Here is a 17,643-nt window from a genome sequence, read left to right on the forward strand (position 1 = left end):
TAAGGGTAGGAAACGTCTCTCCTCAACCATGGTCAGTGCGAATACCATGCTGGGCTGCCGAAAATGGAAGAAAACTTGTGAAGATATCCTGTGGATAAAATAGCCCTGATTCTACCATTACCTGATGGTGTAACGCATGTAAGTAGTTTTCATTGCATAAGTTATTCATAATTGATGGCTTATTGTAGTGATTGTTGTAATTGCATGTGCCTGAATATAGATAACTGCTGAAGTTGCAACCAAGATTTTGAAGCTTAATGATGGGTTGAATGCCCTACTATTTTCAACTTCATTGGAAGCAAACACAGAGATCAGGCACCTACGACAAGAGCTTGTGAGTCAGTTCAGCTTCATTTCATAGTGATTTCATTAAGTTAACAAATATCACCGATGTTATATTGAAATAACATACTAAGAATAAACATGAACGATGTTATATTGTAATATGAGATATTGAAGAACACAACGGGGGCAACCATTGCAAGTTCGGGTATTCGTCAAGATGACTTAGCTGATGATGCAGACCACTCCATTGCCCCATTCGATTTATAAGATGTTTAATTTTGCAATTTTAAATAATATGTTACACTCTGTAATGCAAACCATCATCACTTGTGTGCACAACAAAATTGAACAAAATTGATTATTTATATATGTCAATGTTTTCCTGTATGTAGGAGTTTCGCACAAAATTTAAACATGACATAGTTAGAAAAGGAAAGACCAAAATTGTGACACCAAAAAAGCATGAAGAAGATAAGGAATAGGAAGAATAAGATGAAGTAGACGAAGAACGGGAAGAGGAAGATGAAGAAAAAAAGGAAGTAGAAGAAGAAGATGAAGAGGAGAATGAAGACGAAGCTTGGATCGAAGAGAAAGAGGTTGGGGTTAAGGATGAGGATGGGGCTGCAGCTAAGGGTAATCCGGATGAAGAACAACACTCCACAAACCAAAAACACACAGTCACTCCTGCATTGCATCACCGTCATGCAATTACACGTTTGCAATGCATTTGCCGACCGGCTGTGAGCAAACTAAACATAACTTAAAAACGCAGATCTAATTAATGTATAATGCAAAGACAAAGAAAAGCAAGTAAATACTTTATTATGACCATATGTCTATTATTCAATATTATGGTTAATCACATTTTTTTATATACAAAATTCGGAATCTTTTAGAATGTGATTTGCACTACATGACAATTTCTATCACTAGGTAATTTCAAAAATTGATCGTTTTGTAATATAATATGTTCAAATTATTGCCCCTTATGGCTTTCATGTAAGATTGAAATCCCTCATCTCAGCAAGTTGATTTGAGCCCCTCAAACTCATCAGAAGACTTGAATTCTGTGATCATCTTATCCTTGGTTGATCTCAGCTCTGCCACCTCACCAATAAGCTTGGCCACTTGCTCTTAGATGACACCAAGATCTTTGGCATGCTTCTTGGCCATGCTCTTCAACTCGGACTTAGCATCACTGACTTTCTTCATTTCGAGGTCAACCACTAACCTTAGCTTGGCTGTTAGAAGGTCACTATCTTCATTTTTCTTCCTTAGTTCCTTGATCTCATAGCTCCGTTTTTGGAGAAGGCCATGGGTCTCGAGCTAAGCATGATATTGGAGGCAAGTAGCCTAAAAATAAAAATATATAAGAAAAATGAGAAAGAGTGAGGGATGTGAATATTAATTCAAGAAAAGCCATATGAGAACAAGCATTACCTCTAGCGTGGCTTGCAAAGTCATATTTATCTTTCCATTATGGGACTTCCCCTCAAATCCTTCAAGCTTAGAATTGCAAATGCTAAGCTGACATGTCCTAAAGAATAAGGTGAAGGCCGAGTGGATCCTCAGGCCTGAAAAGTTAGCCTGGTGTTGGTTTATGTCACCATTATTTACCCTTCGCTTCTTGGGACCAAGTTCCACTGCCGACGTGTCCATATCTCTGTCTTTCTCCGTGGAACCATCCCCATTGAGCACAATGGTTGGTTGTAAAGAAGGTGTGCTAGGAGGGATGACTCGAAGGGGATCGGGATCACCATCCATGGGAATTGTAGGTTGGCCAACCTTGCCTCCACCACCGTCCTTTCTTTGCTCTGCCTTTCTTTGTTCCTCAAGAGCTCTCCTCAAGGACTCTGCGAGCCTAGAGCCCAGATTTCTTGCCCTCTTCTTTGGTGAATACTTCCTACAACATACACCAGGTTTTGACTATCAAATTAAATTACAATAGGGAAAGTGCATACGAAAAACCTTACCTTGGTAAGGAGGATGCGAGCTCGAACTTTACAAGTATGGAAGGAGTGGTCAACCTCTTGCCCAACCTCCCGATGCTGCTATTCTCAGCTTGGACTCTCATAATTTGCTCCAACTTCTGACCCCGAATGGAAGATATAGCTCACATATCTGCAAAACCTCATATACACCGTGTATGAGACCGTCAACCAATCATACAAAGGTGCACTGATTAAAAACATGTTGACCTACATGACATGCAAGTACCCACTTGCTCGACAGAAGCACGTCTGTACTCGAGCACCAGAGCCCACATCATCCTCTTTAAACTCCCAATTTTTGGAAGCAAAGAATTACTTGTTTTTCCAAGCTTTCTTTAAAGGATTAATTGTTATCAAGGCACCTCCTATATTCATGAAAGCACATACATATCATCACCCTGTGCTACCTGGATACTTTTTCAGATAATATTGGTTGGCAAACTGAGCAAAGGAAGGCTCACCAAGCCCTAGTTACTTTCATAACACATACATGCTCAACCATACTATATAGACATTCGGGTTGATCTGCGTGGGAGCCAACCCTAAGATTCTAAGGAATTTATGGACATCGGGTGGAGGGGCAACCTAAACCTACACTCAAAGAACCCTGGATGTATGAAGATCGAGTCATTTGCCTTCTCTTCCTTCCTTGGCAACCTCTACTCTATTGTGTCTGGGATCCCATACTCTAACCTCAACTTCTCAAGCTCACCCTCAGTCATCTCATTTTTTACCTTATCAATGCTATATTTGACCTATTCTCTGTGCTACCGCCTCGTCTTCCATATCTACCTCGTCATCAACAAGACCGCCCACTCCTACTAGTTTGACCTCTCCATCCTCATCACCCTCTTCGCTCTCCTCTCTTGGATCCCATTCTATTTTCCAATCCTCCATCCTAAATCGTGAACTACCCAACTCAGACATCTACGTGGCACGTCGCATACACTAGGTCGTGTTATAGAATGGGGACTTACCCAACTCAAATGGCGAGGTTTATTTCTTTTAGATTCTGACCCCGTCGATAAATCGCGATGAGCTCTCCTACCCCTTGCTTGTGTCTACCTGCACCAATAAACCTATCATTCAGTCATGATGAAAATGATATTGACAGGACCCGACCCAATTTCCGCTTTGGAATTCGAGCCAAGCCCTGTGCGTGTCCGACACCTGGCAATTGTCGGGCACAATGACCTCATTACCCTTCCTGGAGATAAATATGGTTAAACTTTCTCTGGACTTCTGCTTTAATTTCGGCAGAGACTCCTCTGTAATTTGACTAAACCCAAATTTTCCACCTGTCAAACAAACTGATAAATCCACACCAACTGCCAGAATAGGGTAACTAAATATTCACCAGTTCTGGTTATCTAATCCAACCAGATATCAGAGCAGTTACTAATTGTTTACAAGAATTTAAGTAGGTTACAAGAAATCCTACAGCTTGGAAGTAGCGTGGGAGCTAGGAGAAGGCCTGGTGGTGGATTCCTGCACACTCGACTGCCTGGGGGGCGCAAAACATTTCAAAGTGTGAGTGGACCAAAATAAAGTTCTAGAAAACAGTATATGAACATAATAACCCCCACTGTAAAAATAATGATAATCATACGACTGAATATTTAAACTGCACTTGAATTATGATAAGTCCAAAGCATTTAGGTAAACATATATATATCGTTACTGCTCGATATTAAGAAACTCAAGTAAAATCACTGAAATCAATATTTGCATAATTGCACTGACATTCCTCTAAACTGAATATGTAAACTGCACTGCACTGAATTAGGGTAAATTCAAGCATTCACATAATATATACATCTATATATATATATATATATCCAGATGTAGGATATGCTCAATACTAAGGAAATATTGAGTAAAATCACTGAAATCAATATTTGCATAAAAGCACTGAAATTTCTTTAAAACTACCACCTAGGTGTACCCCTGTAAAACTGTCAAATCCTCTGTAAATCTGTCAATTCCCCTGGCAGGTCTCGGCGACACATAGTGTATCCGAGCCGCAAACTGGCAGGATTCAGGAGACCGTAGTCAGCCTGATCCGCAATCCTGGCACTCACGGTCCGGGCGTCCCCAAAACTCGTGAGGCAAATGTCAAGTGCACTGACGTAACTGAAAGTAAACTGGATGTCTGTAGACATCATCATATCCGAAGGCAACATAAACCGAAGGCAATCTGGATGTCCGTAGACATCGTCTTATTTGACGGCAACCTATTTCTGTAACCGGGTATCCACAGTGGTTTAAGAAAATATTAACTGCTGAGAAAATATGAAATATAATTATCATAATATTTCTGAACGATCTAATGAATAACTGAATCTTTATTCAATCTATAACTGTGCTGCCCTTTTTATCTGATAGAAAACTCAAACTCTGCTTTCTATAATTAATGGTGGTCTAAAATAATTATCTTGGATAAAATCTGATATCCTCTGTATTCTGATAAAATCTGAGCTAGATATTTCTGAATCATAAATCTCAAAGTCTGCTGTCCAAATAACTTTAGCAAAATCAGCTAAGCAATGTATAGAAGGAATCTTTAAATTCATAGGAATAAATCACACTGAATAAAACTGATTCAGAAAATTATTTAAAAAAAGAAAGGTCCACTCACTGCTGGTCCGAGCTAGCTGGACCTCTTGAAGGTCCCTCCTGTGGTTCAGTTTGGCCTCTGATGCCTGTTTAACCATGAATATTCAATTACTAAACTGCTCAATAAAAACATTAAATTAAATACCCTGACCCCCGGCTCCTAGAAATACGTGCTCTCATTGTAAAGTCAACTCTATGTCCAGAATGGCCTTAAAAGACCGGAAACCTTACAAAGCGATAAACTGTTAGACCGGCCGATCCCGAACCCCGTGGGTTCCACGATCTCCGATGGCCGATCTGGGATTCTCTAGAGGTTCCTCACTGTGTAAAACCCATGTCCTGCGAGTTTGGTCCGAAATGGACGGTCGGATTGGCCAAAATCGCGCTATCGCTTAAAATCCTAACCCTAGCCCCAGGGTTCGCGATTCCGGAGTATCCGGGACTCCGATTTGCAATCCGTCGAATCCTACGCTATCCTGAAACAATGTAGAACAACATATCAGAAATGGGGTGCGATCCAACGGCTAGACGACACTGTACCCGGGAATCGTATATGATGGAAAATTCGTTCGGGGCTCAAACGGACTCCGAATTGAGATCCGCAAAATCCTACATGCTCGTAACAACTAGGAGATCATTTTAGGACAAAAATGTAATCCACTATGCTGCCCACACGCCGCCACAAGCGCCGGCAGCGAGTGGGTGTCTAGAGTAAACTCCGGCGGCCGGATAAACTCCAAATTGCTTGCCAAGATTCCTACCCTAGGTCCAGGACATCAATTAGAGTCACTTTTGTTCTTGGACCAAGACCAAAAACTAATCGGAACCAGCCGGAACAAAGCTGAAACCGTCGGCATAATATGGGTAAAACTTCAAAATCGATCTCTAATACCTACATAAATGGATAGAGTACCAAGAGTAGACGAAGTTTCATACCTGGCTCGACGGATTTCGTGCCGGAGTCGCCAGCAAATGGAAAAATATAGCCGAAAAAGCCTCACCATTTCTTAGCTTCGATTCGAGCTCATCAGTAGCCAATTGGATCGGGTCTTGGGTGGGTTTTATAGAGGAGGACGAGATGAACATTTTTCGTGAAGGTAGCGTGGCCATCCAGTGAACGACGATGTCAATTTTGTGGTTTGGAAGTTGAACAGTCACTGTTGCTACAGTGACTGTCGAAAAACAAAAAGAAGAAGAATGGCTGAAGCTGCTCGAACCGGAAGAAGGAGAGAAAAATAAAAAGGGTTCGGGTACTGTAGGGATACTGTAGCAATAAGAAATTTAAAATTCCTTTTACGTCCTTTTCGCTTTTAGACCTTTTCTCGTTAGTTATAATTCGAAATTGGGCGTGCCACGTGTCTACGAACTCGTATCGTCGAGCTCTACGCAACGGCGTAGGTGGAATTGCCAAATTCCTTCTCGGTCAAAAAGTCAACTTTTCTCCCTCTAAAGAGGTGAGGACAAAGTCGTCTTTCCGCTAGAATAAATTAATACTAATTTTAGGATATTTTGTTTTGGGTTATTACAGATATGGACACACCAATATGACAAAACTGACGACGGGGCAAATGATGCAATAGCATATATTGGACTTTGTGCTTATTTAGAAATTCTATTTTTTCACTTGGTTTTTTGCAACAAGGCGTATGGGGGTTCATATGAAGCACATGGCAGGGGCCCAACAACTCACATATATATATTTGAGTCATACCCACCCCAAAAAAAAAAAAGGAAAAAAAGAGAGGAACAAGAGATACCAAGATCTCAATAGCACAAGTGCGCTATGTCAACAATTTAAGGTACAGGGGGTTCCAAGGAGGAAAAATGAAGAACAACCCCTTGTTCTAGAGACTAATTCCATTACATAGTCACATAAAGATGGACAAAACTCTAGAATTTTTTAGCATATCAAGACACATGGCCTCCTAATATCACAAGGTAGTGAACTATTTGGTTTATGGTTACTTCAACAGACATCTTCATAACAAAAGGCAACAACAAACATGAACGAAGAGCATTTTCCATGACAAAAAAAGGAAGTCAGCAATTCATAAAATTCTCCATGTTTACATATGCCTGGGGACTTCTTTCTTGCGTTTTAGTTATCACACCTACCCATTTGGGTTTGGGTTCTCATACGTGGGTTTTCAAAAATATATGTACACACACACATACGCACGAGTATATATATATATATATATCCAATTCATACCTGGTTCTCATACATTTCATCAAATATATATTTATATTTATATATAAAAGAACACATCGATTTCCTACAAAATGTCACTGGAGCAGGTTAAAGTTTTAGATTTTGTTAATTCATATATGGCCTCCACCAAACAGCAAGAAGACACGCATGCTTAATAATAATAAAGGAAAGTATGCATCTTTTTTTACAAAATAAAAGATGGGATGGTAATGAGATCTTACCCCCTGGATGTATTAGTGTTGCTGGTATCGAATTTCAGACTTTGTCCTTCAACTGCGCTGTTATTCTTTCATTCCCTTCTTCTCCAAATAACAACTAGGGTGGGAGCCGGTATGTTTTCATTTTTTACTTTTTGTTTTTGTGGTCTGACCCGAGCTCTTGGGTTGTTCTTATTTAAAAAATGGGGCTTTGTCTTGAAAAACTCAATTTTAGTTCTCCACCAATGCCTTGACATGTGGCGTCCCTCACCATTGGATATTTTCAAGCATCATCTTTTATTATTCTCAAAGAGACACCAAGTCCGAAATCCAATATCAGCTATACAATTAAAACTACAATAATTGTATGTGAGCAGCCACACGGTAGTTAATGTGAGACGAGGCAAGCATCAGGTTTTGTTATTCTCTTTCGCGCTAAATTCTTACTCTCCCTGCCACTAACCAAGTCCTTTTTCCAAGCTTGTTTTTAATGGAAACTTGGGAAACTCCTGGTGCTGATCTGTGACTTATCAAAATAATAATAATTATGATACGATTTAATATTGTCAGCTCGACCAAATTATCAAAGTGCAACTCCCCACACAAAACTCTCTTGTCTGGGGACTTGGGAGACTTCTGTTTGTGAGGTAAAATACCTTTGGGCCGAACTAGGCCAGAGCACGGTGTTAGTGGTCGAGCTTGGCCAGAGCACGGTGTTAGTAGTCGAGCTGGGTTAGAGCACTGTATTAGTAGTCTAGTTGGGCCAGACCACGATGTTAGTGGTTGGGTTGGGCTCGAGCCCGGTAGCCATATATTTTTCGACCTTGACTCGTGTGGGCTTGTGGGCCCATTGGTCCATGAGCTCAGGCCTAGTGCGAATGAGGTTGATTTAAGTGGTGTTCACTCAAAGGACTTCTAGTCCTAAAGAAGTAGGGATGTTTTGGGATCACCAAGACCCCTATCTAAATGGAGTCCTAGTCCGAGGAGGGTTAGGTTGTACCGGAGTCCTAGTTTGAGGAGAGCTGGTTTGCTCTAGAGTTCCACTTCTAGAAGAATTAGGTAGTCTGGGATGATATAAAAGACTAAGGTCATCCTTTATGAAAGGTATGCTATTCTAAGCACTAGAACTTATTGTGCAATTTTACTCTCAAACATTTGACTGATTTAAGCATTGGAGAGTCTTTGGCTGGCACCACACTGGTGTCACCCACTGAAGCTATCTTGTTTTACAGGTTCTGGAAGACAACTTGGTTGGTCAGGCTAACCTAGTCCGGAAGAATTGCCCGACCTCGACTTCAAAGAGGTCATCTTCTGTTGAACCAATTTTAGGCATCAACAGACAAGATAGCTATATTTGGATGATTGTAGAAAAATAGTGGAGACTACCCTTGTTAGATGCTTAAGCCGAATTGTCATTCTTTGAGAGAGTATTTGAGATTATTCTTGACAGGACCCACTCCAAATTCCGATTTGGAATCCTAGTCAGACCCTGTGCGTGTCCGACACCTGGCAAATGTCGGGCACCAATGACCTATTTGTCCTTTTATACAAAACACGATAAAATAACAAAGTTGACTTCTACCGAAAAACCGGCAAAGTTTCCCTTGTAACGGGCTCAATACCAAAACATTTTCACCTGCCAAACAAGTATACATATATACAACCAACTGCCAGCATATGTATATATACATTCCAACAGTTCAAATCTCAGTCTAGGGCACAACATCAGAGCGACTACTACGAATTTACAAAGAAGTGAATCTTTGTACAAAATACAAATCCTACATCAGAAGAAAGGCGCGGAAGATGGGAAGTGGCCCGGTGGTGGATTCCTGTGCACGTCTACTGCCTGGGGGCGCAAAACAACAAAAAGGGTGAGTGGACCCAAAAACAAAGTTTAGAAAATACCATATGAACATACTAAACTGACCGGAAGTGGCCGAACACAGAGGCCGAAAGTCGGCCGAATATTCAATTTGAAAACTAAGCTAGCTACGATGAAAATCAACGCAAACCTACCCAACCATCAGGTAGAGCATGGAAAATAGGTAGAAATCCATACCTTACTCGACAAATTTGGAGGAGAACGAACGGTTTGAAGTTTTGACCAAACCGATCGGTTTTCTGCAAATTCCGGCGACGGCAGCGGCCAAGTGGAGCGGCTGAGGGCTGAGGCGTGTAGAGGAGGACGAGCTGGTTCTTTTGGGACCGGTGCCGACGGAATTGATGGCCAGACATGGTGGTGGCGAAGAAAGAAAAAATCAGCTAGGGGGGTGTGGTCGCGCGACAGGAGGGAGAGAGAGAGAGAGAAAGAAACTGAGGTTTATAAAAATTCTGATTTTCCAATTTACTGTTTTGCCCCTCATGATATTTTAATCGTCTTTTCTTCGTTAAAACTCCGATTCGAGCTCACTTCGTGTCTACGAACTCGTTTCGTCGTGCTCTACGCAACGGTGTATGTGGAATTGTCAAATTTTTTTTCGGTCAAAAAGTCAACTTTGAGTTCATAATTTAGTCCAAGGGCAAAATTGTCTTTCCGCATAATAAATTACTAATTAAATATGAATTTTAGGTTTGGGTCATTACAATTCTTATTCACTGTTTTTTTTTCTTTCTTTTTTAGATTGATCTCAATTAGGCTTTTGAATTGAATATTAAGAACTAATCTCTCTTTTGTAGGATTCATCTTATACTTTCACTTTTGAGTTGAATGGACCTTAAGAGATGATGTTAGGCTATGCATGTTCTACACACTAAATAAACTTATGTCCAACCCTTATGTGTGCCACCAACCCTTTTGATGCCAAACACTCAACATTTTCTTTCATTATCCACATTATTCCTTACCCTTTTCACCCTATTTTTAGCCATACCCTATAACTTGGGAGAGGTCATGACAAGTGAGGACAAGAATGAAGGTTGAACTCTACATCAACAAAAGAGGTGGCATATACCGAGGAAATATATGCATAAAGTTCAACAACAACAAAATTTGCATTCAAAGTTAAAGTCCAGAAAGTAAAGCATATTAATAATCCTAAATGCCTTTTTGAAGTAAATTTGAAGAGCCAAGCCATATAACAAAATAAATGTCTTGGTATGTCTCAAGTTCTAGTATTCCCTATCATTTCTTTTATAACCCATAACCCATAACTTAGCCTTACATTACAACAATAGTAAAGACCTAATGGATATTTGGGTACGTCTTTCTCGGAAATGGAGATATGTACATTATATATGGTTCTTAGTATTTCATTTCATTTCCATGTGATCTATTTCCATAAATTGCATTTTATTCATTTTGGATGCATATATGTCTTATGTGTTGATTTCTTTACCTAACTTCATTCACATATGCAGGGTAAGTGTAACCCTAGGTTCTGTGTGAAAATTGAGTGTTATCTAGTGAGGCCTAGAATCGAGGAGAATTTGTACACACGCCGAGCGTGGTTATCTTTAAGTTAAAAGGCTTGGAGTATTGGCTTTACACTTTACACCATGATGCATTTTATTTGTAATGACATAACTTTAGTTTTGGAATTGTGATGAACATTCATTGGTTATTATTAGTTTGTTGACAGTACTGCTTTAACGAATTTGTTTTGCACGGAGCGTTTGTGGGTATTGTGACTAGTAAACTCTTAGAAGACACAACTCTTCTTACTATGGACACCTAGAGGTTTAAAGGCTTGTGGCACATGCTAAGTGCCATCGAGATTACTTGTGAAAGTAGTTTTGCTTTGTTTGTTTGTTTTAAATTATTTTAATTTCCCATTTTGCTCAAGGACTAGCAAAAGATCGGTTTGGGGGTATTTGATAAGCGTATATATATTGTACATCTTTTACCTATTTATTTGTTGTTATCCTTGATTTAAATTGTTTGTTTAATTTGTTTTGTGTGATTTGTGAAGGATTTGTGGAATAGGAGAAATTGAGCTAAAAAGGGGCAAGAAGATGAAGATTGAAGATTAATTGGAAAGAAGCCAAGTCATTCCTTTCATAACAAGGAATGTTGTCAAATTTCCTAGTTCAAAATGGTTCAAGTCTTACCAAGTCAAACAATGAGAAATCAAGAAGACCCTAGATTAGTAGGAATCCTATTTTTATTGTAATTATAACTTAGATAAGTAGGATTTCAAGGAGAACTATATATAAGGGGATTTGGCCACTATTAGAGAGAACGCTATGCCATCAAATTCCTACACACTCATACTCATAGCCGAAACACCCTAAGGAGAATATGAAGAGAGCTTGCTCAATCTTCGTGTTCAACTTGGAGAATTCGGTGCCTTCCATGTCTTCATCAACCATCATATTTCTCAATAAGTCATTCATGAACTAATTTCTTTTATTAGGGCTATGATATAGCTTAACTATGAATACTTAAATTCTTTGATATTGTTAATTTTATTTATCTATACGTGTTGAGTGCTTGTTACCATTCTTAATGCTTTCAATTAATTTGCCACTAATTACATGATTGGAAGAATTAGGTTAAGACTAGAAGGAGATGCCTAATAAAAAGCTTCCTGTAACAAGTACCATAAATTACATAGCCACTCGAAAGAATAGGTATATGATTTGTGTAATCATTAGTGTTTTCTACAAATCTTAATGGATTCGTAGCCATCTAAATCTATTACTAAAAACAGAGTGGGTTGACGGTAAGAATTTCCGGGAAACGATTATCAACATGTTGGCTAAATTAGGATTAACAAGATAGAAGGATTTGGGTGGGATTAACTAGGTGAAATCGGTGTCCTAGTGATTTATCATCCTTTGGTTTCATCTTTTACATTGTTTACATGTTCTTATTTTACTTTCTTATTTAGATTTTAATCATCATAATTCTTTTATCGTTTAATTCAAATATAATTAGGAATAAATCACTCTAGTATTTAATTGATTAACTTGATCACTGTTAGAACGATACTCTATTTACCACTATATTAATTTGAGCGATATTGTCCACTTGCAATTAATCACATCAGCTCACTGTAAAATTGAAATGGCAATTAGATGGTCTCATATTCCATTTCTTTCTTCAACAAAATTAAAAATCTACCTAGAGAGTGCAATCTTCTTCATCTTCTCAAATTGGATGGCAAACATGGAAAAATAGATTATTTAATTATTTGGAGAGAGAGAGAGAGAGAGAGAGAGAGAGAGAGAGAGAGAGGGAGAGATTAGGATTTTGTTTTGTTTTAAAACAAGTTTCACATTAATTGTTTAGGCAGTTAGGTTTTTTGTTTCAAACAATTATTTGTCTAACTTCATCAATTCCGTTTTTAAAAAAATGTGATTTATCAAACTATTTTAACCCTTGGATTGAAATTAAATGAGGTGTCATGTGGAGAATAAAAGTCAAGTAAATCGTGGCAAAGAAATGTTGGCGAGTCCTTATTTAGTTCGAATTTTGGTTCCTTATTTATTTAGGATTTTGGTTACTTACCATTTATTTAGTCATATTATAAATGGGATTTATTTCCTATTTTATTTAGGGTTGTACTTCCTTATAAATACCTCTATATTGGAGATGAACAAATATGAGCAGATATGAGCCTAACTGAATATTTGCCCTATTTTGTTTGACATGATATCAGAGTCTGGTTCTCTTGTGACTTGTGCTTACGTTCTCCTTACAATTCAAGTGCTCTCCTCCACTCCTCTTCAAGGAGGGGAGGGGGAGTGTAAATGATATGTTTATCTTCCCATGAAGATATTGTCTATTTCTTAAATCTGACGACCTTTTTTCTTTATGGGGAGAGGGAAAGTGAAGAGAAATTGTATCTGTGTGAATTAGCTAAAGTTGATATGGAAGAATTTTTCGCTACCGTTTTCTGCTACTGTTGTCGTTCGTGGCTGCTGTTACTGCCGTTAACGTTGTCTTTGCCTGCTTCACTTTTCATTGCCTTGACCATGTCAAACAAAGTAGGGCAAATATCTAAGAAGCACAGATACGCAGCTCAACCAACATATCCCATATCTGATACGTTGGGGGATACGATACGTAATGGATACTCATAGATACGCGTGGGATACGTATTCGAGTCAACGAATACGGTCAATGATGAAAGGATACGCGTATCTGACAAGACAGATACGGGTATCCCAATTTTAGGATATGTTTTAGGAAAAAATTTCAGAAAAAATTAGAATTTGACACAAATTTGAAGTCTTGAACAACATGGGATGTTTACCTTACCTCTTTTGAAACTTTGAAGATCTTTTCCTGATCTTCTTCTTCTTTATATAAATAAATAAGCAAAGTCGACCGCCACCACTCATCGATTCTTCTTCTTCATCATCAATTCTTCTTCTTCTTCTTCACCCATATAAAAGAAGCCCAGGTTCTTGAATTCATCTAGTGTGGTGGTGGTGGTGGGATTGTTGGTGAATTTTGATTTTGTCTGTTTCTCACGCTTCTCTCTCTGATCTGTGTTTTTGGTGTGGTCGTCGGTATGTTCACACTTCTCTCTCTGATATGTGTTCCCTGGTCCAACTTTTTTACACTTCTCTCTCTATTTTTGGTTCTTTATGTTCACACTTTTTGTCCTTATGTGACCAACACTTTGCATATATATTATTATATTACATGTATGTAACCAACACATAATTTATATTATTATTATATTTCATGTCTGTAGCTATCACATGTGAACTTGCAGGTATCACATGTCAGCTAGTACATAATCAAACCAACCCCCTCCCTTCCACGTGACGAGCAATTTGAATTTTAAAAAAAAATTGTGGTTAGGTAAATTAATAATATTATATTTAATATGTTGAATTTTATTTATATTCAGGAACATGAGTCATCCGAATAATAATGCAAGTGCTAATGTTAATCCTACTAAGAATAATAAAATCGAGGTAAATGATCATGCTCCATTGTGGAAGTATGTTAAAAGGCTTGATAAGTTAGGAAAATGAGGAGGAAATACTATGTTTGAATGCAATTATTGTCATAAATCTTACAAAAGCTCCTACTCTAAAGTCAAGTTTCATTTGTCGAAAATGTTGGGAAACGGGATTGCATCTTGCAAAAAGGTTACTGATGAAGTTTTTGCAGAAATGAAAGAACTTGTGAGAGAATGTGAATACTGATTGAAAAGTGCAGCTCCAAGACAAGTGTCTTTGCCTAATATTGATTATTTACTTTGTTCTTCTGTGTCTAATGTTGAGCAAAAGAAGAGAAAGGGAATCAATGGGCCCCTTGATATAGCTTTTCAAAAGGAGGCTAGAGAACAATGTGATGCTGAAGTTGTAAGGATGTTTTATACAGGTGGATTGTCCTTCCTCCACGCAAGGAATCCATATTATCGGAACTCCTATGTTCATGCTTTTACGCTTCAAGGATATGTTCCCCAGGTTATAATGCACTAAGAACTACTCTTTTGCAACAAGAGAATAGCCACATTGAGCGGTGTTTACAACCAATCAAGGGTACATGGAGCACTAAAGGTGTAAGTGTGTGTAGTGATGGGTAGACAGATTCGCAAAGAAGACCCCTTATTAACGTTATAGAAACTTGTGAGAGCGGGCCTATGTTCTTGAAGGGAATTAATTGTGAGGGAGAGTACAAGGACAAACATTGTATTGCCAAGTTTCTTATCGACTTTATTAAGGAAATTGGTTATCAAAATGTGGTTCAAGTAATCACTGACAATGCGCCAGTTTGTAGAGCTACTGGATTACTTGTTGAGGCTAGATATCCCAATATCTTTTGGACACCATGTGTGGTTCACACACTCAATCTTTCTTTGAAGGGCATATATTCACCAAAACTAAATGATGATTGGTATGATCAATGTAGTTGGATTTCAGTCATTACTGATGATGCTGGGTACATAAACATTGTGAGGCATAATATGAGATTGGTTATGTATAAGGACCACTGCAAATCGAAGATGCTCTCCGTTGCGGAACAAGATTGCCTCTATACTTGTGATGATTAGAAGATTTAAGGAAGTAAAGGAAGGTTTATAACAAATGATGATTAGTCCAAACTGGTCTTTCTATAAAGAGGATGATGTTGGCAAAGCAAGAGCAGTGAAGGAAAATATATTGGATGAATACTTTGGGATAATATTGATTATATACTTTCCTTTACAGCTTCTATATATGAGGTGATTAGAATGGCTGACGCAGATAAACCTTCTCTTCACTTGGTTTATGAGTGGTGAGATACCATGATAGAGAAAGTGAAGGCAGCTATCTATAGGAAAAAACACAAGCAACTGCATAAACAAATCAACTTTTTTGATGTGGTGTATCACATTTTAGTGGAGTGATGGACTAAGAGTAGCACACCACTTCATTGTTTGGCACATTCTTTAAATCCTAGGTAAGTATTATGTGCTTATTTCCTTTTAAAGGATTTGAAATTTACTTTTCAAATTGTGATAATTTTATAAAATAATATCATACTTTACTTTTAGGTTTTATAGTCCAGAATGGCTGCAAGAGGATCCTAGCCATGTTGCTCCACACCAAGATGTCGAGATTACAAGGGAAAGAAAAAAATCTCTTGAGAAATACTTTTCAAATGACCGAGCTAGAAGAGATATCAATGTGGAGTATGCCTTTTTTTCAATGTGCTTAGATGACTTTGGAGCTATTGATGCTATGAATGATAGGTTCCACATGGAACTAATGGTGTGGTGGATTGTTCATGGAGCTTCAACACCAACTCTCCAATCCATAGCTTTGAAGCTACTTGGACAACCTTGTTCCTCCTCGTGTTGTGAAAGAAATTGGAGTACATATAGTTTCATTCACTCTTTAAGAAGAAACAAGTTAACACCCCAAAGAGCTGAAGACTTGGTATTTGTGCATAATAATCTTCGTCTGTTATCAAAGAAGAACCCAAGCTACAAAGAAGGTGTTACTATCAAATGTGGGGTATTGGAGGAGATGGATTTGATAGCCTGGGTGAAGAAGCTGTTGAGATGCTTGAAATTGCTAACCTTTATCTTGGTGAACCATCATTGGAGGTTGCTTTATTTACCGGAGAAGACATTACAAATATTGTAGTTGATTGAGACTTCTATTTTTTTTTCTTTCTATAGTTTAAATTTGAATTTGGTTAATGAATTTGAATTTTTTATGTTAATTAAAATATGTTTTAAATTATATATATTGTTATTATTATATTTTAATATAAATTTTTAATTGCCGCATTCATGACGTATCATATCCTACTTTTTGGAGATTTGCCGTATCCCTGTGCTGTGTCATATTGTATCACCGTATCTGTATCCGTGTCTGTACTTCTTACGCAAATATTCATATATGCTCATATTTGTTCATCTCCAATATGGAGGTATTTATAAGAAAGTACAACCCTAAATAAAATAAGAAATAAATCTAAATTACAATAGGAAATAAATCTCATTTATAATATGACTAAATGAATAGTAAGTAACCAAAATACTAAATAAATAAGGAACCAAAATTTGAACTAAATAAGGATTTGCCAACAAGAAAATCATAGTAGATTCGACTATAATAATATCAAGTAAGCTATCATTTATGGACCATTTTTCAAGTTGTGGAGCGAGGGACTTTTTTTTAGTACTATTCCTATTGAGATGGCCGATAACATACTAAAATCACACACACCATAAGGATTTTAGGACTCGAACTCGACTTGGGGGAACAATTCCTCTAAACCACTACACTAGTAGATTCTTTGCAAACTTGTATTATTTTAAATGAGTAATCAATTGAGTAATTTTTAAATGTGATTATGACATTGTTGATGAGAGTCTCAAATTACATATTTTTAATATTATTTTGGAGAGTTTATGATATAATTTTGGCTTAATAAATATAATTTCACTTGTTGTTATATTTTATTCTCACCAACTGGATTTATGAATTTTCTGTATTAATTTGGTGAATTTATCTTTTGTAGGAAGTTGGAAAGCCAAAAGATGAAGACATACATTTGTCCAAGTTCAAGCTAGGTGTGAAGAGAATTGCTTATGGATTTTATTGAAGAATTGATTATGGGATTATTGTGATTATAAAGAGAAGTAAATAGGGAGAAGAGAAGACAACCGTTGAAGCTAAATAGCCTATTTCATGTCATTCATAGCCATTTAACACCCACTACCTCACCGTTATTTCTTTTCCACTAACTCTCCACCATCAACACATGTTTAATCTAATTAATCCCTCACTTAAACCCTTCATTACCCACCACGAATGTATTAACTTCCCACTCACCTCATTGACTACTATAAATCACCCATCAACTTATTTGGTAAGGGGACCACTACGACAGATTTCTTTATCCATTTCATTCAAAATTTAGTTTATGTTTTCCTTTGTAATG

General features: G+C 37.8%; 1 protein-coding gene across 4 annotated transcripts; it reads right to left on the reverse strand.

Moving 5' to 3' along the window:
* On the reverse strand, positions 1,106–6,123 carry LOC109949536. 4 transcript variants are annotated; one of them, XM_020565372.1, is made up of 6 exons: positions 5,829–6,123; positions 4,915–4,978; positions 3,254–3,780; positions 2,259–2,641; positions 1,726–2,188; positions 1,106–1,638 (listed from the first exon to the last, which is right to left on the reverse strand). In XM_020565372.1, exons 4-6 carry the CDS (start codon positions 2,357–2,359, stop codon positions 1,612–1,614), a joined length of 591 nt encoding a protein of 196 aa, XP_020420961.1. In that variant the 5' UTR covers positions 2,360–2,641; positions 3,254–3,780; positions 4,915–4,978; positions 5,829–6,123; the 3' UTR covers positions 1,106–1,611. The 4 variants fall into 4 exon arrangements, with proteins under 4 accessions (XP_020420961.1, XP_020420963.1, XP_020420960.1 ...); XM_020565374.1 differs by having other exon boundaries at positions 2,313–2,406; positions 5,829–6,121; XM_020565371.1 differs by having other exon boundaries at positions 2,259–2,406; positions 5,829–6,121.

Source organism: Prunus persica, chromosome G6, assembly GCF_000346465.2.
Source record: "Prunus persica cultivar Lovell chromosome G6, Prunus_persica_NCBIv2, whole genome shotgun sequence".
Classification (NCBI taxonomy): Eukaryota; Viridiplantae; Streptophyta; class Magnoliopsida; order Rosales; family Rosaceae; genus Prunus; species Prunus persica.

What these genes read in the sequence shown, in the direction of transcription:
- LOC109949536 (XM_020565372.1), bottom strand. Translation starts at nt 2,359, where the DNA reads ATGAGAGTCCAAGCTGAGAATAGCAGCATCGGGAGGTTGGGCAAGAGG. An exon ending in CTCGCATCCTCCTTACCAAG is followed by an intron (nt 2,189 to 2,258) that starts GTAAGGTTTTTC and finishes TGTATGTTGTAG; the next exon opens with GAAGTATTCACCAAAGAAGA. An exon ending in CTTTGCAAGCCACGCTAGAG is followed by an intron (nt 1,639 to 1,725) that starts GTAATGCTTGTT and finishes TTTTATTTTTAG; the next exon opens with GCTACTTGCCTCCAATATCA.